Source organism: Lotus japonicus, chromosome 1, assembly GCF_012489685.1.
Source record: "Lotus japonicus ecotype B-129 chromosome 1, LjGifu_v1.2".
NCBI lineage: Eukaryota > Viridiplantae > Streptophyta > Magnoliopsida > Fabales > Fabaceae > Lotus > Lotus japonicus.
The window spans coordinates 6,587,038-6,607,413 of record NC_080041.1 but is presented as its reverse complement, the minus strand read 5'-3'; the positions used below and the strand labels follow the sequence as shown (position 1 = coordinate 6,607,413).

Sequence of the window (20,376 nt, the reverse complement as noted above, 5' to 3'; positions counted from 1 at the left end):
AAAATAATGATTTATATAGATTTGTACCATTGGAATACATCTGCAGGATGGTGCAGTGATTTACCAACTCCAAAGGATCTAATCCAAACAAGTATGGATTAGTAAACCATATGGGGAGTGAAAAAACAAGTACAGAGGAAACATTTGACTGCATCACAATTTTTGCAAGTTAAAAGTTGAGGCTGAGATAGCAATATGAAAGATAAAGAGAAAATAGTTTGTCAACCACAATTAGCTGGTTCTGCTGGAGGGAAATTTGGCCAGACATTTTCTTTTGTACTGATATGCATAGATTATTTTCAATGTTTGGATGTATCACTAAGTTTGAAGCAGCTTACGTGTATGAATGTGACCATGTGAGCCCAGAGCTGTCACTGAGGATACTAGGATAGTGTTTCACGCATCTTCTTGATCTTTTGTTTCTTTCAGTAAATTTGTTTTTGGTGGTTTTATACAGTTGGGTTCATTTCCAGATTTCCTACTCAATACTCATACTTTCAAATTTCAAATATGATATGCCATTTAAAGTCATAGCATTTTCAGTTTCAAACAGTCACCTGTGTTTACAGGCATTCTATGATACACTGGAAGTTTATAAAAATTTAACCAAAAGCAAGAAGCCAAAAATTCATTTTTCATTCACTATCCCACTTCAAAGAGTTACAAAATCTTGGACAATATAGGTATAATTACCACAAAATCAAATACATTTCTATCTAGATCAACTAACATACTTTATGCAGTGAGAAGCAAGTCCAATAAAATTGCAGAACTGACAATGTACAGTTTTCCTAAGTATGTCTATAGCAAGTGGGAAAATCTTTTTCTCTCAAGATTTTTGCTATGTAAACACTTTGCTAGGCCCGTTCTTCAAGGAAGGGTAGAAATCAAAATGGAAAAACAGAAACAATTGGCAAGACTCAATTTCATCTTGCACCAGATCTTCATCAGCTTCAGCCTTCAAGGATGCAAATCCCAGAGTAGGGATATTTCCAGATCAACCTAAGGACACCAAAGTGGGATCTGCGGATCTTATTCCCATGGGTGGAAAAAACAATTCCGGAGAATATACAAGGTGAAGCTGTGAGATGCTGCAGAGTGAAAGCAACTGCCAACACTCTTGTAAATTGTAATAGCCACTCTGATCCCATAAAGCTGGCTAGTTTATACCTGAAGAGAAACTTTGTCTTAAAGGAACCCCACCGGGTTGTGTCCTGTAAGGTTTCTCACTAACAAAGCGTTTGTCAGATGGTCCAGCACCAAGGATGCCAAGTGAGTTAGGATCAGTAATCTGGACTCCACTACTCGTGGATCTTTGAGGTGGAACCTGGAAATGATCCTCACTTTCCGCTCTTCTTCTTCGTTTCCATGCCTCAGATTTCCCTGTATTACTACTAACTGATTCTGGCAGTTGGTAGCTAGTCATATTTTTTAAACCTCTTTGCCTCTCCATATGGTGATGGATCGGGTTTCCATTTCGGCCGAATGAAACAGATGCTGACCCGTTGACATGAGAGGGGCCAACCCCAGCCTCTTCTTGCTCCTTTTTAAGTTTGGAATATATTTGATGAAGCCTTTCCCCAGAAAGATGGGAGAAAGTGGAGACATATTTCCACAGTCGCACAGTCATTCCTGTAAATAAGCAAGACAAAAAAAATTCAATCAAGTAGTCGACAACCCCAAAAAACACAGGAGTTACCTGTAATCTACGAGGAAATAGGAGGACACCAACAACAATATAAATGGATTCCAGACACATAACAAAGCAGAAACATGTCCCATGAAGAAACACCACAGCATGAAATATTCAGAATGGGAAAAAGCACTTACTATCTTGCTTATACGGTTCCTCTTCATGTTCTAACACAATTTGATCTATCCTTCGCCCAAGAAGCTGTAAATAGTTGCGTATTTTCGAAAGAACCTAAAGTAGATGGGGAGGAGTAAGTAGTGCAACATATTTGAAATAGACATAATAGAAGGAAATAAGCCCTGGTGGTGTACCTTTTCCTTTGGAAGATTGGCACTAGTTGTCTGCAACCTGTGAAGACGTTTCAAAGTTTTCATTTCTTCAACCATCACATCCTGACACCATTCCATCCATTTTACCTCCTTGAACTGCTCATATACTTCTTCATTGTCGGACATTTCACCCTCCTCTTTTGCAATAGGTTCAACCTTTTGGGTTTTCTGGAATCTATTCTTTCTCATTTGGACATCAACTTTAACAGAACCCGCTTTTTTCTTCTCCTGCCCTCGCAACAGTGAGGTGTTCATTTGTTCTCTCTCTTTCTTGGAAGGCTTCCGTCCAACTCTATTATTGGTATGTTTAACACCAAGAACAGCAAGTTCCTAGCCAATAAGAAAATGTTGACATTATAGTAAAAAGAGACTTCGCATTCAAATAAAAAGAGACAAGCATGCATATACTCATATATACACATGATGGTAGGAAACAAGACAAAAACTCCATTTATGGTCCTAGAACTTATGTACAATATTCCTGATTTTGAAATGAAGATAATAACAGAAATCCATTTACAGTCAGAACTCAGAAGGATAATAACATAAAAATATATATATATATGAAGATAGCCAAAGACAAGTTGAGATTCCAAGTCTCCACTCAATCCTGGCCTGCCTCACCCTTCCTTTCCTTTACCCCATACATTCTCATTCCAATCAAGTAAATAGCACCTATATTTCCTTGAGTACACATTATGACCTCCCTGCCCATGTGTGTTGCTATTGTCTCCTATTCTACATACCTTAGTGATTGGGGACTCTTAGGTACCAGATGATGACATGAAAAGTAATTAAGAAGTTTAGCAGAAGACAGTTGCATGCAAAGGCATTAGAAAGAAACAAAAAAGAGGAAGGAGAAAGATCCCTTAACAGATTTTTAAATCGCATATACAGAACAAACAAAAGAACATTATGCTGAAATTAAATTCAAGTAATAGCATACTTGCTCCAACAAGGCGTTAGCACGGTCTCTCAAATTTGGAGCTCGTGGCAAGAAAGTTTCATGGTGTAGAAGTTCTACAGGTGCAATTTTTTTCGTAAGGCCAAGCCTTTCATCTAATCTAATCTTTTCCCAATTACCAAATCCATAGTAATGTATTCCAAGAAGCAATCTTGCATCATCAACTGTAATAAAAGTAAAATAGAATTAGCAAAAACAGCAGTTAAGTCAGTCAACAGCACGGAATGCATAACAGAAACTACTTAGAGGATGCACCTACTTTGATTCCATCCACAACCTTTCGACCAATTTGAAGGTTTGAGATATGACAAAACACGGAATTGTGCAATGGGATCTTCATACCGACTAATGCGCTTTGCTAGTAGTTGAAGTTCTTGGACACGGGTCAGTAGATCATTTGCCTTCACTGGGACGCCAAAAAAATCCAGCAAAGGCCCCTGGATGCATATTATATAAGCATCTAAGGAAACTATGAATACAAACTGACTGTTTAAGAGAATGTTACACCAACCTTTAGATCCAGATTTCCAAGTTCCACCGCTTCTGTACAGCCATCAATTAGAGCACTGAAAAGTTCAACCTGTGCTTCAGGTGGAGCTGCCTCAACTGCACCCCCAACCTCAGCAACAATTAAGTCGACTTGGTTCTCATTGCCATATTTCATAACCTGGTGATTTAATTGGGGATGAGGATATAGCAGCAGAAAGTTCATATCCAATGTACACAAACAGAATGCACAAACTTGTAAGACAAATTATCATGCTAGAGAAGCCAAAAAGAATAATAAAAAGAAAAAGGCATTCATCCACTAAAAATAGCCGTAAATGCAATATAAACACAATCATGGGCTACAACCCACAGGGAGGCAATTAACTCAATCCAGAAAAAGAAGCAAGGGGGAGATATAACATGCTGAGAAAGGTGTTGATTATTCTGTTGCAATAAAAATTGAAAAGCAAGTAAACATGACCATAAAAGCATGCTATCTCTATATAATAAACAAAGAAAACTCCCACAAGTAAGAAAGAGTTCCAGTCAACATGAACTCAATTTAAATCACTGTCTCAGCTAGCCTGAGACTATCAACATATATGAAACAGTGCAATGTGATTTTCAAATTTTATGTTAAATTGTATATTACTCCCTCCGTTCCTAATTATAAGACCTAGTTTTAAATTTTCCATGTTCCTAAATATAAGACCTTTAACAATAATCTATCAAAAAGTATTCAACTCTTCCACATATACCCCTCACATTAATTGTGTTTTTTCAATTCCAAAGTTTTAATTACCACCTACCATTAATTAGTGAGAGAAAATGACAAAGGGTAAATATGGAGTAATGAATGCATTTTTAAAAAACTAATACAATAATTAGACACATTTAATGTTTTCTTAATAAGCGCAATTTTTTGTATTAGGTCTTATAATTATGAACGGAGGGAGTAGTAACCAAACAAACTCTGGCGTAGTTTTGAAATTCAGCGGCACCTCAAGCTCATGCTAGCTCAGTAGCTTCAGTGGTTCATGCTTAAGCCAAAACTCAGATTGAACAGGCCAAGTAGAATATGAAGGTTCGATATTTCAGTTCTCTTCTGCCCACACCCCAAGTTCTACCTCAAATTTAATTTTTTATATCACATAATTCTTAGGTTTTAAAGCTGATCCTACAGCACCAAGATAGGTAGTTTAACCCAGATGGTAGGGCAAAAACAGCATGAGACTGACTGGAATGAAGATTGATAACAAAATAACCAAAAAATGGCTTAGAGAGTGTCTACAACATACATGCCTAAAGCAATAGACTTTCTTTATGTTAACATAAGGCTGAAAATTGCCAGAAGCAATAGAATCTTACTGCACGAGAGAAACGAAGTGCATCTCTTTTAGATAAATTCCCATATGACCAACTTCTCACTTGGGCAGAAGCTCCCTCGATCATTGGTACTACAGGAGCTGAATACTCTGCTTTCCGCCGTTTCTGAACTCGTTCAGGTAGTTCAGGTTCCTTCTTTTTTCTTTTATTATTACTTCTTTCACATGGATCAGCCTCCGCGTAACTTTTAATATTTCTTGCAGAACGTGGAACAAGAGCTTCCTAAAAATCCATAAAGGAAAAGATAAGGCAAGTAAAAGAATAATATTTTTTTTTTGCTCCATCGGAAAATAAAAGAATAATATTTTAAGCATTAACTGAAGCAAATATTATAAATAATTCTTAGAAATTCAACTACAACATGAAAGACCTTTTATAAGAATATATCCATAAGAGAAACAAGATCAAACCTCTGCTTGGTACACAGCATCAGGCTTAATCCAACGACTCCAGAAACTTGCATCATCTTCATCATTGGAAAAATTGGCAACCTACAGATTAAAAATAAAGAAAGAGAAACACCTTAGTAATTCCTCGCCCTATTCAAATAAGTTTATTTCCCCATTCTTAGAAATTGATGTGATCATACAAAAAAAGGAAACTCATAATTAGAAAAACATAAAAAACAAAATTCAAGGTTCTTTTAACATATCTTGCCTTAAATGCACCTAATAACTCATCCCCTTGCTCTCCACCAGCTTCCTTCTCTTCAACCTTCTCTGCTCTTTCAAGAATCTCATCTATATCCATGCTTAAGAGCCGTTTCTTGCTTTCTTCATCGTTTCTTTCTTCTTTAAAAAGCTCCTCTGCTCCAAACCGTAAGATTGCAGACAGCTCATTCTGTCATTTCAGAATAACACATTCAATACAATAACTTTGCAAAAATGGAAAAGAAAACACCTTAGTAGTTGTTGTTTTTCTACTATCTACAAATACATCATATCGATGGAAGCAGGCTAACATATATGAAGATTTCACAAATATCCTTACTTTATCAAAATAACTTCCTCCTTTTTTGGCTTCTTTCTTCTCCAGTTTACCCTCTGCATTTAATTTTTGAATCACCAAGTGGTCCAGAACCTATAGAACAAATCCACACGAAAATTCATGTAAAATTATTGACTTCATCACCTCAATGCATGTAAAATCTATCTTTTGCAAAGATAATTATATATTAGACATACCCAAAACGATAAGATAACATTGTTGGAGGAAAAAATGGAAACAAAAACAGCCATTGGATAGCCAATGTTTCTAAACATACCATCTTCTTCTTAGCGCGTTCCAGAATATCTTCCTCAACACTTTTGCTTGTCACAAATCTATATATGTTAACCACTTCTTGTTGCCCAATTCTATGAGCTCTACTCATGGCCTAAAAGAGACACAGATGTAAATGTAAACACCTAAATATTTATTGATTAATAGTGAAAACAAATCAACTGAATACCTGCAGGTCATTTTGAGGATTCCAATCTGAGTCAAATATTATGACAGTATCTGCAGTGGCAAGGTTGATACCCAGACCTCCAGCTCGTGTTGAAAGAAGGAAGCAAAAATCATCACTACCAGGTGCATTGAAATGATCCATTGCCTGCTGTCGGAGCTCAGCCTTAGTACTGCCATCAAGCCTCTGAAATTGAAACCCTCGAAGTGACATATACTCTCCTAGTATATCCAACAACCTAACCATCTGCATTACATTTCTTATAGCTTAGAATCATCATATACTAATTCTTAAAGCATAATACAAATTTGTAAAAGCAAACTAGGATGCTTAGGAGCAACATGAATCATTAGAGTTGAAAGCCATGTATAATCTTAACTGCTACCTCTTCATGAACCTTGTATAAGAAATAAGTCCTAAAATTAGTATTAGAGATTTAAGACTTCAGAGAGACCAGCTATCATATCTGCTCACCACCAGTCAGTAGTAGACCAACCAGTATTTTTGTGAGCAGTATGTTTCTCGTACTCAATTAATTGACTTTTTGTCCTGTCACTTCACAGGAAGGTGGGAAATAAGCTAGTGAAATTACCATTTTCAACCGGGGATTCCTTTGCTTACAATTTTTATGTGATATTTTTTTCCAGATACTGGACAATGTTGAAATAAAGGCTTCCACTAAGATAGTTATCCAAAAACACATTCAGTACATCACTTTCAACCACAAACCTGAGAAAAAATTAGAACACGGTGCTTGGTTTCATGCAATCTAACAAGAAGCTTATCAAGTATGACCAGCTTGCCACTGCTAAAGACAATTCTCTCTAGTTTACTATTATCATTACTTCCTGAGGCCCCACCATAGCCATGGTCAGCACTTTCAAACAGGAAGGGATGATTGCAACACTTCTTCAATTCTACCACAATATTTAGCAGAGAAACCTGAAATTTAGCAGAAGAGTACACTTGAATATAGTGAAGATATTTCAAAAGGAAACGATTCCGAAATGTAGGTATTTATGAAAACTTTACAAAATTTGTCAGTCCAGCTGACAATAAACAGATGCCACATTTCCTGTTACCACAAGCATTGGGGGAAAGAATTACAATACGTTCTTCACATGCATGAAAATCCAACTTTTATTTCAGTTTTCATTCATATAATATAATTAAAATTTGAAATTTTTTAATCTTAACAATAAACCTTCAACAGCATTAACTCTACCACCCTCCTACTTTGGATAATGATAATCATCCAGGTTTACATGATGGAAAGAAACCAAGCATCAAAGTCAGCCATGTGTTTGCATTATAATAAAGAATATCCAATATTTATAAGATGGACACAGGCAAAAGATAGAGATTATATAGTAAAGGAGAACACATAGGATCTATGTCCTTTGTGTGAGAATGGTCAAAACACAAGATAGAGATGCAACCTGATTCCCACGAACTCCTTTGTTCAAATTATGAAAGTTGCGTTCCAAAATCCACTTATAATACCTACATGAAGAAAACGATAGAAGGAGATAGAAAGTGAACTTACAGAATTAGGTTTCTTTCTTTCAAAAAAAAGACCCAATAACTAAAATTGTACTTACTGTTTCTGAAGAGGAGACATTTCAACCCTAAGGATACGCTCAATTTTGGGGGGTAATGATTTCTCCACATCTTTGATAACTCTTCTAAGTATATGAGGCCTCAATTCCATATGAAGATTTGCAAGCTAACATAAAATAATATATTCATATCAAATAACACTGAAAGGCAGAAGGCAAGACCAAGAAAAGTCAAGGAACAAGGAAACAAATAAAAGGCCTTGATAAAAATTTATACCTCTTTCTCATTGAAAGAACTAAGATTCTTATAGTTTTGAACAAAATCATCCTTGCTCTTGAACTTGTCAGGATCAAGGAAGTGAAGCAAAGCCCTACAGCAAAATAGGAAAGATGGGGGAGGGGTAATTGTCATAAACAAAAAACAAAGTGAACAAAATAACTGGTAACATGAACATAACCTAATAAGAAATCAATGGAGTGGCCGTATAACAATAAACCCCAAAACAAGAGAGTCTTCTAAAATGAAGAAAATTTCATATTTTATGTTAAATTATTAATGAGTGTGAACTGCATGACAAACTCAGGGTGGGGCATTATTTCTCCTTGATTCATCAACCATCGCGATAGAAATATGAGAGTAAGTACGCTGAATCATATCGAGTTAGGCTCTAAGCTGAGCACATGTTCTGTCAGCTTTCTGAGCTGACAGGTTCAGATCAGAGTGTTAGGACTAAGGATCAGTTAGAGTTGAGCTCTTATAAGATATATTCATACTGAAACAGATTTATACATCAAGAATATAGTCGAAGTTTTAAAATATTGTTTATCTGTCTTATCTTATCTTGCAAACTATCATTCTCTTGCTATCAGCTATCTTTAACCATCAAATATAAAAGTGAGCATGCATATTATTTGCATCATAATGAAGATAGAAACATGAACGAGCATGCGGAAGCACCCTGGAGGTATATGGCTTTCGGAAATGTCTAAATTAACTACTTCAATATTGCGTGCGGAACAGTTAAACGTATTGTAAAGACTAAAAAGACCCAAAAAGCCACACAGAAAAAAGAAAAGTAGAAATGCCGAATATTAGCGAAGATGAAACAGAAAAGGACTACTGAAGTATGTGATCATCCTACGCTCCCTCACTACCAAGAGCCTAAGGCTCTACAGATGAAACTCTCTGCTCAAGTTTACAACCGGAGAATGATAATCACCATGAAGATTCTCTACCCCGCCCTAGCCTACTAACTGTCTCTCATAACATGAATACTGATTCCAGCATAACTGAGTTAGAGTTATTCTAGACTGCCCATTTTGTCCCTTTTTTTCTCTTATAGTATACACCTTCCAGATACAAGGCCATTTGGCCCATTACCCAGCTGACCTTGATTTTCCCGATAGTCTCTTCTTTCACATCACCGGGCCTAAGACATGTCGAAAGCTGTTTCAAATGGCTAATGTAAATAATACTACCTATGTTTCTTATTATAAGAACCAAATAACTACCTCACGCCCCTTAAGAAATGTGGTTAATGTAGTTAGTAACTACCTCAGTATCTTATTTATTTCTTGTCAAAAAATAATTAATGCACCACTAACTTCAAGTTGGTTTTTATAAAAAGGACCAAGGTGCACCTCCAATTTGGTTCTTATAATAAGGAACAGAGGTAGTAATATAATATACAAATAACTTGTAATTTATGGAGTCAAATATCAAGCACTTAATTAAGTGCATGTTCACCACTGAAGATAGACATAATCAACATTTATTGGCATTTGGCCATACAAGAATACTAAGAAATCCCAACAAATACACAGAAGATAGAAGTTTCTTTTTGACAGGTTTAATATAAAGTAAGACGTTAAAAATACCATAGCTCTTCAACACTGTTCTGTAGAGGAGTACCCGTGATAAGCAACTTGTTCTTGGTGCTAAATTCCTAAAAGACCAGTGAACAAGCCATCACTAAAAAAGGTTGACCGAAATATCATAATTAATAGCTGAACATTAAATTGAAAGTTACATACCGAAAGCGTTGTATACAACTGCGCCTCGCTATTTTTAAGTCTATGAGCCTCATCTACCATCAGATAATTCCATCTGATCTTGGAGAGAACAGCCTTATCCTTTAAAACTACTTCATATGTAGTCAACAGCGCATTGAATTTTATTGGTTTTCCAGGCTTTTTATCATTATAAAATTCATATTGTTGACACACCTGCCACAAAGATTCAAAACAAAACAAGAAACCTTGAAGAGCTGAAGACAAAAAAAAAAGTTGCAAAATGCAAATTGCAAAAAAAATAAAAAATAAAATTGCAAGTTACAAATCACACTATCAGTATCTAGATTACCATACAACAAAACAGGTAAATTCAATTGAAAGACAAGTAGCTGAACCACGACCACTTACTGAGCTGACCATAATACAGTTGGTGAAAATTAATTTTTACCTAACTCAGATAAGATACTAACTAGAAATTACCTAGATTTGATCTATCAAAGAAATGTCAAATGCAAAAACCTTAATTTCTTTCCTAGTAGCAAGAAATAACAAAGCATAGCAAAGAGGAGTTAACACTCATGGTAATGTAGTATCAATGTGATTAATGGCAAGAAAAAGAACCACTGAAGCATGGAAGGCTTGATGAAAGTCATAAATAAACCTATATATTGTTCACCAATCACCACAGATAAATCAGTGCACAATTATTGAACTAAGGATGACTGAACTAAGGACGTAAAAAAGTTCCAAGAAGATGGGTGGATACTGTCTTACATACGTACTAATAAAGCACTGAAAGCACCATCAGAAAAATCAACATTCACATGAATGAAAATAAAAATGAAAAAAGGAAGTCTTGATAATGCTTGATGGAAATAAAGAACACACACGTGGATATTGGAAAATTGAAACCCGAATCCGAAATAGTGTAATCCACATCCACATTCAAATTCATTTGCTCATCGATTTTCTATTGTATTTTATATGTTTTTAAACCACATGGAAGGACCCTGCTGCCATCAGCACAAAAAGGCTAGAAAAGAGATCTTAGACATAGAAGCTGATTTATAATCATCCTGCAACATTTTCACGTTATCTTATTCCACATACATATTTGCAATCTAATAAAAATACAAGCTGCTGAAATATATTACATATCAAACATATTTTATAACTTCAAATGTATATAAATAAAAATTCATACAGGTATGTCTCACCTCTCGACTTGCACGAGTACCAACATACACAATGATATTCATATCAGGAAGCCACTTCCTGAATTCTTTGGCCCAGTTTGATAGAGTAGACAATGGCACAACCACAAGAAAAGGACCATGGATCTGCTGAGCATTCTGCACCAGGAAGAAAAATAAATGCGTTTATTACCTTGCATGAGCATTTGTAAATTGTAACCAAACAGAGAATTGATACTATACCTGTAGAAAACCGAGCATCGATACGGACTGAACAGTTTTCCCAAGACCCATTTCATCAGCTAAAATGACATTTGTATCATTTCTCCAACTGCAAAATGCAATAGACAAAGATTTGGAACACCAAAAAGTGAAAGTATATCTTAATACATTCATAAACTGATTAACACATACCTGTTAACAAGAAAATTCAGTCCCTCAAGCTGATAATCACGGAGCCTTCCACCCTTTAACCATTCAGGTTGTTGCTCAAGCTTCCGTAAGCTTGCTAAACATCAAAACCACAGACTAAAATCAGAATTTACATATAATATTAAATGATATTCTGCACATGAAATTGTGAAACATGAACATCCAACATACTGCATAAAATAACTAAATAAATAAACAAAAAAACAGCAAAAGGAAATAGACTTCAGAAGGCAGGGGACCACAAAGAAAAAGAAACTATCAGAAAAAGCTTACTCCGGAAAAAACACTTACATACACTCACATGTGAGCCAACATAAACATATGTTTTTCAATTACTTGCTAATTATCAGATTTATGATAAAAGAAAACTAGAATAGATGGATCAAAGTTAATTGTTAATTATGAGATTTGTGATTTAAAAGTAAGACATGTCAGTTTTGATCCAAAACTACAAAATAAATAAAACTTAAAGTTAAACTCTCTAAGGACCTGTCATAATTACCTCTTCAAAACACGTCCAAATAACTTATAGGCACACGAGTCACTAGCATAAAGATTTACACGAATATACATAAGGTTTTGTTAACTAAACAGTTCATATTAACGCAAAAATCTGAAAATTATGGTTTTGAACATTAAAATCACCATTCTAATAATCAATTCAGTTTAAGAATAGTATAAATTATCCTTGATAAAAGAATTTTATTAGAAAATAACAGAAGGGACGGACGACGGACGGATGCAATAGAGGAGAATCTCCTAAAAGAAATCAAAATACAAAAACCAGAAGGAAAAAAGGCACACCTACAAATACAATCTAATGGCATTCAATAAAAGAATGTTGCATTTATACACAAAAACACACAAAGCCAGAGACCGATCGTGTCCCGTCCTGCTTCTATGTTTACTAGAGAAGACGTGCCATTAAACACTAACCCTACTATGAAAGAGAATCAAGTAAATCAAGACAAATAAGTCTTCTATGAGATCCACAAAACAGTCAAGGGTTTAGTACTGTAGTACATTTTTCAGGTCCAATCTACAAAACCAGGCAAAGATGAAAGAGATCACTACAGCAATACCACACAATTGGCAAAATTGTACCAAATGCCGGAGGCCTTTTTTTACATTAACCCATGAACTTGTAAGCTATACTGTAGATGAATGACAACGGCACAAACAGTATTATACCAACAACCATCTCAATTAATTCTATATATTATTGAAAATGAACATAAATGCAAGGAAACCTGAATAGTTTCGAACAGATACCTACCCTTGCTCTTCTTACGCTGGAAATCTACCATCTTTCCTTGAACTGACATTGCAGCCTCACGAGCCTTTTCAGAAATGGCAGCACAAAAAGTTAAATAGCAAATAATATCGCAACTATCATATATAAATCTTCCCTACATACATGTATTGCACACCACTGATAACCACAAATATAAACAACCACAAAGCGTAATCCAGGTGAGTTTAGATGTGAAACTGCAGGATTACTCAGCAGGTCACCGTTTCTACTCTCTAACTACTTTCATCCAGGTATGCTTAAGACAAAAATACAAGAGAGTAGACAATTACACATCGGAAGGGAATATGAAAAGCAAAATCCAAAAGCTGAGAACAGTGAAGACTCCCTAATGAAAAGTTGAAGGGAAGAAACTTCAAACCAGATGAGGAAAAAAAAACATCACATGCTGATCCCAATAAATCCACCATGGTTTCAAATTATTACTACCAATTGCAATATTTTAAGCAAAATACGTAATTCTCATTTCGAAGGGTGTGCAACACAATGAAATATGAACAAACATAACCAGCATAGAACATTGGATAACATCTAACATATAAAAGTCGGATCCAGTTGTGTAGTTACACTTATCAAATTTATATGCATTTCTTAAATTTATTATTTGGGATACGGCTGACCTAAGGTACAGAGGAAATCAGCTAAGTGAAGGTAGAGATATAGCTTAATACAGAGCAAAATAGTCAAATATGAAATCCAAGGCACAAAAAACAATCAAGTATTCAATCTTCCATCACGCGAGAAGATGGCTCCAAGAGCATCAGATTGTTCAGTTAGTTGGATCCTGCCATAAAGTATCCTGATTTTTTTATACATCATCTTCTCTTTTTATTCATGTTTTGTCATACCCATCATACTTAGAAGCATCTTTGTGCTTCCTAGGTTCAATAAAAATCTCCATCACCTTGCAGTTGTAGTTGTAACCATGCCATCTAATTTCACTTGCTAAAATACACGCCAAATAATGGGACAATAACTTTCACAAAAAGATGACAATGGTATACAATCCAGTCAAACAAGAACTTCCGAGAACCAGCATCATGAGAATAAATAGAGAGCTACCTTATACTCATCAATTGCATGTTGAGCAAAAGCAATATCGATGTCCTTTTCCCTAGTACAACACATGAACAAACAGGAACAATAACATAGTATAAGTAAAAATGCATAGCCATCTAATAACTTCGAAAAGTAACATAATACTTGCTAAATAATGACCTAAAAATCTAAAACACAGTGCATAGAAAATATACAGAGATCAACTCATCCTTCTCTCTAAATATGAAGACACTGGATGCGTAGAAAATGAAGAAAAATAAATCATCACTAAATTTAGTGTGCTGTACCAAGTTGCTTCAGCATAAGATAGTCCCTGCCACTTGACCAGGTATTCTGGAATAACATTGTCAGAGATATCTTTGCTGATCCTATCTGCAATTATTCGTTCCACCTTAAAATGCAAATAACAACAAAATTAGGAATATATCAAAGAACAAGAAAAGGGAATGAGCAAAGTAATAAAGTTAATTAAATGAAGAAAGGAAACCTGGCTGTTCTGCTTGATAATATCTAAATCCATCTCCTTACTCACATCATTGACCTCAATCTTCATACAGCAAAAAAAAATATTACAAACTAAAAACTAATAAATAATAGAGATATCATTAAAAAACAATCTTTTATTTAAACATAAATTATTGTAGCCTACGATTGACATAACATTATTGAGATTGGGAATATATACAGCAAACTTACAAACAACTAAGAAAATGAGTAAATTTAAGCTAAAGAAGAGGCATCAATATATTTTCCTTCATGAAGCAGCTATCAGGAGTAATATGAGATAGAAATTAAAGTAAAAAATTAAAACTACAAGAATATGAAGAGATACAAAATGCTTTACCCTGCCCGATGTAAAGCCCAATTAGTTAGACATTCATTTGAAGGTAATTGAGCTTGAGCGTTTACCAGGCAAATAATCTACAATACTAATAAATCTATCCAGAATCTATTTAAGGGTCAATAACTCATGACTTGCAGCTCCTGCCTTTGTTCCCTTAATATGTGTATAATATTTATTTATAGTTCCTTGTTTTATGAAGATTACAATTATTTCTTCTTTAGTTACTTCCACACAAAATTAATTCACAGTTTTTAATTTTCTTTTTTTACAAAAATCTTCATGCCTTCCTAAAAATTCTTTCATTTTTCTAAAATTTTACTACAACACATTTTCTTCCTTTAATGTATTCTTTTAATATCTTTATTATTATTATAACAAATTTATTCAATATCATGTCAGAAGTCAAATGTTTTTTTTACATTTTCATGCCCAATAGTATGTTTACAATTTACTAATAAAATATGAGTAATCAATAAATTTCTTATTCTATTACATTATTTGTGATTTTTTAATATATGAATATTTAAATTTTTTCTCAGCATACAAAGTATGAGATATTGTTCTAGCATAAAAATAAAAGTTATGTTAAACAGTTCACTTCTTATCAGGAAACTTCCAACAAGTGGAGTGAAGTGAGAAACAATTTGTCCAAACAAATATCAGCACGTACTTTTTTTGTTGTATTTATAGTCTCCAGGTCAATTAAAACAATACATAGCATCTAAAGCAGAGTCTTCAACGCTGGACTCAAAATATTTACCTCCTCTCTTGTGATTGTTTTCCGGTGCCTGATGTCCTCCATTATTCTCTTTGTATAATTCAAAACCTTCTTAAAACCACTGAGCTGCAATTTCACGTAGACAGAATGTATTACACTTCAGCCAGAAAGCAATGAAGAAAAACTTCAAAAAACATGGAAGATTAAAATAACCAAAAGAATAAACTGTAGGGTTATTGTAATAAAAGAAGAGAGAGAACCAAACAATAGTGACAGCATAATTCAGAATAATGTATAATAAGTAATAGGAATAAATCATACATTCTGCAGCTCAGCGAAAGACTTCCACTGACAATGCAAATGAGACTGCCCTTTCCATTTAATCAAAAATTCCATCTCATTCCAATCAAAGTCAGAATCAAACAAGTGACTCATCAAAACAGGATCTGTTGACCTATTATTCCTCTGAGCATCTTCAGCCATGCCCTTCGGCTGATGCCAAAGTACCTTTTCAATGGAGTCACCATCATCCTCTTCAATTTCATCCTGAAGAATATTTAAGAGAACCACATGAGTAGAGATAAATCAAAAGTGTACATTAAGTAAATAGGTGGTATGATAGTAACTTAACTAAGTAACATCCTACACTCCCACCAGAAAGCCATTTCCATATGAACAAAAAATTTATAATGTAGCTACAAAACTCTAACACGTCTGTACACAACAGTCATCACTGCTAGATGAGATTATGCTGATCCTTTGATAGTTATAGCACTAGATCTAAAGAAGGCACCTAAAAGAATTACGCAAGTCCATTCCATACACAAAACTCCTAATGCTCCCTCTTTATCTTAAGCTCTGGCATGAAAAGACTAAAAAAAGCTTTCACCAAATAAAAACACATGTTATTGGTCTCTCACCATGCCAGTATCCATAAAGCGCTCTCTTAAAACAAAACAGTCAGAAACTTTCTTCAAGTTAGTATTCAATCTCTGATCTCTCACTCAAAGCTGATATACACAGGATAAAAGTCATCACTTCCTAATCTACATCCCTGAAAGTTCTCAATTTTACATTTATAAATTAAAATAAGCCTTTAGTGTATTTGTTTCGGTGCTTTGTATTAAATTACTGCATAAACTTACTAATCCTATCTCGATTTGAAACACTACTTTTCGTGCTCCTCTACCAATAATGAAAATAAAAGTAATAACAATACAAATATAATCAGATCATCACAATAAAGTTTAATTTTCTGATTTTTTTCCCATACAATTATTCAGATTTCAAGTGTACTCAAAATAGATTAATCTGAACTCTAAATTATGTAATTCCCATTAACTCACCCCGAGAAGAGAGTGAGCACACATCTCAGAAGGCCAATACGGACAGGGTGGTCAGAAGATCTTGACTGGTTTGTAGTCGTTGGTGTGTCATCCTAATTTGGAAAAGTTTTTGCTGGTTAGGCTTAAAGGGTAGGTAAGAACAATTTCAGCAACAAGCAGTTAATGCAGCCCAGTGATACAATTTATTGGAATTAAACACTAGGAATTTTAGAGGCATCCCTTGGCCCTTCAGTTTCAATTGAGATTGCATTTTTAACCCTCTACTTGATCTACAAATAGTTGTTTAAACTGAGCTGCATTTTCCTCTCTTCTTTCTAGAACAATATTTTTTTATCAAATACAAAATATTTGTAAAATAATCGTTTTTAGAGAAACCCACAATTTCACCATAATATACTACCAAAACTTTCAACAAAAAAAGGCATGTCTAATCAGTAGTCATTAGCTGTAAAATCTATACAGCCTTTGAATACCATGTTATCTGGCAATGACATGGTTGACAACTACCATTTGCAAGAGTTTTAGCAGACAAATAAACATTTCCACCAGAATACAGATACCGAAACAGATAGAAAGTAGAAACCACACCCGAATGTGTATAACGAAGGCATTACCTTTTGAACCTTTTTCTTCTTCCCTTCATCGGCTTCTTCACTTCCATCGCTTTCAACATATGATACCTTCCTAACTGCCCTACTAGAAGTGCGAACCTCACTGTTACGAGTAGAAAAACTTGCGGTTACAGAAGAGCGACTATTATTCTTGCGGACATGAATACTTCTCTTTTTTGTGTTTTTGAAATCGTCATCACTATCACTGTCAGGATCCTCTGATGTTGACTCATTGTCTTCAAAGGATGATTTAACTCTTCTTTGTCTACTAGATGGAGCAAATGCTTTGCGATCTCTGGTAGATTGTATGCTTTTTCCAACCTTACCTCGCAGCCTTCCTTTAGGTTTTTTAGCATAAAAAGAATCATCATCATCAGAGACATCAAGATTTTCGTCACTATCATCATCTTCATCTGAGCCTTCACCTTCCCAGTCTTTATCCTGGAACAACAGTAAAACCATTTAATATTAAGAAACAACCACCAAATCACTTATGTGTAATATCTTCAAAACTAACAGTAACAATTGACCTCTCAATAACAGACCATTATTGAAAAAGATAACTTGATAAATACAATAAATAAGAGAAACAACCTTGTTTGCAGCATGACCACTTGTGGCAGGCTCAAAATCAGCATCAGCAGGATCATCTTCTGCAAAATATTAACCAGTAAAAAATGCAACAGAGTCCAACATCAGTCAGGACTAGGTAACATGGCCAACTCATTACGTAATTTTTAAGAGTAGTACTTTGTGCTTAAGAAACAGTCTTTATATAAATACAATGCCTTAACATACCATCTGCTGCATCTTCCTCTTCATAGTCACCATCATCATCATCTGAAATCCTAGATTTTCTATGCATAGCTCTATTAGATTTAGCCATCCGTTGAGGCCATGAATTCATCCCAGTGGGCTTATGAATCTCACCATAATGCAATGAGTCACTTTGCTCATCCCCATCCTGCTCATAATATTCATCAGATAGCATTTCTTCCGCAGGAACATCAGAATGACCTCTTGTACCATTACCTGCCTCCTTCAGTTCGTCATCATCTTCAGAGTCTAACCTTCCTGCTCTTCCGTCCAATGAATTATCTTCAGACACATCTGCATTTTGATAGTCCGATCCACTTTTCGATTCCTGCCCAGATTCAGAACCATTTTGAGGATGCATTGGTCGGCAGTCCTTCCAAAATGTTGAACCCCAACTCCGGACCGTAGCGGATTTACTACCACCAGTAGTCTGTAAGTTTGGTTTTTTAATAGCATCTCCATCATTGGCTGCAGCCTCATTTTGTAGCCTACAGGCACCATCTGGTTCACCGTCACTCTCATACTGTGCCTCCATGTTCATATCAAATTCTTTCTCACTCGAAGTTGCATCGAGACATTCATTACCTAGTGATCTATGGACTCTATCAGCATTCTGTCCTTGGCTTTTATCTTCTATGACATCATGTGAGACTGTTTCATTTGAAAAGTTCCTAAATAAAGCCATCGTGTAAGCTATCACTAACCTACTATTATCTTTTCAATCCCCTCTCTATAAGAGTAATTCATCACAATAAAAAAAGTAACAGCCACTTATATCACTAGCCGCTTCCATTATCTTCTGTCTCCTCTGCAAAACCTGAATAACAAAGAATGATAAATCGTCAGTGGGATCCGTTGACGTAAATATATTAATGCACATGCACAATCGACGACTCACACAATATCTTTATATAGTTTGCAAAACCACCAATCATGCTCAGCTATTAATAGTTAAATTACTAAGTTCAACAATCAGTGACATCATTGAGTTGAACCTCATTTACAAACCACTAGCTAGCGAGTTAGTTAAAATCCTCATGATATTCAGTTTCACCATTTTCTGGCAACCAAGGAAGTTTCAAATTGAATTCAAGTAGAACTTGAAGCTAGTAAAGCGAATTCAATTTGAACTTCATAATCTAAGTTTAAAACAGCCCTATCTGCATTATAGCAAATTCGCGAGCGAACTACGTTGATTGAGGAGTGAAGGCACTGGTTTGAATGAGTGTCTAGTGTTAACGGTCAAAATTGAATTCCATTCAAACCGAAATTTTGCCAAACTCCAATTTCAACACCGTGCAGTGCACAAAAATCACCAACACCGAATCAGAAACAAGTAAATTCACCAAAACCAACCGCAAAATCCAATCGAAACGGATCAACAAGCAAGCTCACACTAAAACCCCTAAGGCTCAGAGAGCGCGACCTACCAAACATAGAGACCGACGGAAATCCGCAATTGGAAACCTAATCTCCAAAACCTAACAACAACGAGATGAGCGAATCGGAGCGGCGATGACGGAGGAGCAAGCGGCCTCTCACCTTTCCAGTTGCAAAAGAACGGAGGAGCGAGCGCCAATTTTGGTTATAGAAATGGAAAAGGAACCGCGACGAACGACGGTGCGCGGGATAATAATCGTGCGCACCTCCTCCTCCTCCGACAAGGACTCGTCGGAATCCGAATCGCCGGCGGCGGCGGGGGATACCGAAAGCGGAAACAGAAAAATCGGATGGTGTTGTTGTTGGAGGTAAAGCGAGAAAGCGAGATTCGAAGTAATGAAGAAGCGGCGGCGAGATTCGGCGGTTACGGCGGCGGCGGCGGTGGCGACGAGGAGGCGATTTGGATTAATCGACGACGATGTGCGGCAGATGAAAGAGGGAAGAGAGAGAAACAAAGTCCTTTCCCTTTTTTTTAGAGAGAGATAGAGGCGCACGGAGAAAAAGATATATTAATAATGATGAGAGGTAAATTCTTTTTTTTTTCCTTTTTATTTGAATAAACGGTTTTATTGAAATTCTTTTTTTTTTCCAAGCCCTCATGGCATTCGCTTGAGGGTAACCAACGAGATTGGCCCACGTGGCGTTTGGGCGCTGCGTGGTGATTGAATGGAGCGTCCAAGATAAAAGCAGCAACTTTTTTGGCCGGTTGGTTTAAAATCCATTTT

At 35.6% G+C, this 20,376-nt stretch overlaps 1 protein-coding gene across 2 annotated transcripts; it reads right to left on the bottom strand.

The window, feature by feature from the left end:
* Positions 1–617: 617 nt before the first annotated feature.
* On the bottom strand, positions 618–20,145 carry LOC130733287 (protein CHROMATIN REMODELING 5). Of its 2 annotated transcripts, none has more exons than XM_057585416.1 (31): positions 19,642–20,145; positions 18,194–19,028; positions 17,990–18,048; positions 17,399–17,836; positions 15,760–15,984; positions 15,481–15,564; positions 14,364–14,423; positions 14,164–14,267; positions 13,880–13,931; positions 12,782–12,845; positions 11,488–11,581; positions 11,317–11,404; positions 11,098–11,232; positions 9,902–10,093; positions 9,746–9,813; positions 8,145–8,238; positions 7,910–8,034; positions 7,748–7,811; positions 7,038–7,250; positions 6,312–6,554; positions 6,126–6,236; positions 5,852–5,941; positions 5,519–5,701; positions 5,272–5,352; positions 4,844–5,083; positions 3,498–3,653; positions 3,246–3,423; positions 2,969–3,150; positions 2,005–2,352; positions 1,831–1,924; positions 618–1,632 (listed from the first exon to the last, which is right to left on the bottom strand). In XM_057585416.1, exons 2-31 carry the CDS (start codon positions 18,894–18,896, stop codon positions 1,160–1,162), a joined length of 5,241 nt encoding a protein of 1,746 aa, XP_057441399.1. In that variant the 5' UTR covers positions 18,897–19,028; positions 19,642–20,145; the 3' UTR covers positions 618–1,159. The 2 variants fall into 2 exon arrangements, with proteins under 2 accessions (XP_057441399.1, XP_057441400.1); XM_057585417.1 differs by having other exon boundaries at positions 19,754–20,145.
* Between the last annotated feature and the right edge of the window lie 231 nt (positions 20,146–20,376).

Bases quoted from the DNA above. Each gene is read 5' to 3' on its own strand.
- LOC130733287 (XM_057585416.1), bottom strand. From the start codon at position 18,896: ATGGCTTTATTTAGGAACTTTTCAAATGAAACAGTCTCACATGATGTC. The intron at 13,932-14,163 runs GTACAGCACACT...GTGTTGTACTAG, and splicing joins TCTTATGCTGAAGCAACTTG to GGAAAAGGACATCGATATTG. The intron at 5,353-5,518 runs GCAAGATATGTT...TTTAATCTGTAG, and splicing joins AGTTATTAGGTGCATTTAAG to GTTGCCAATTTTTCCAATGA.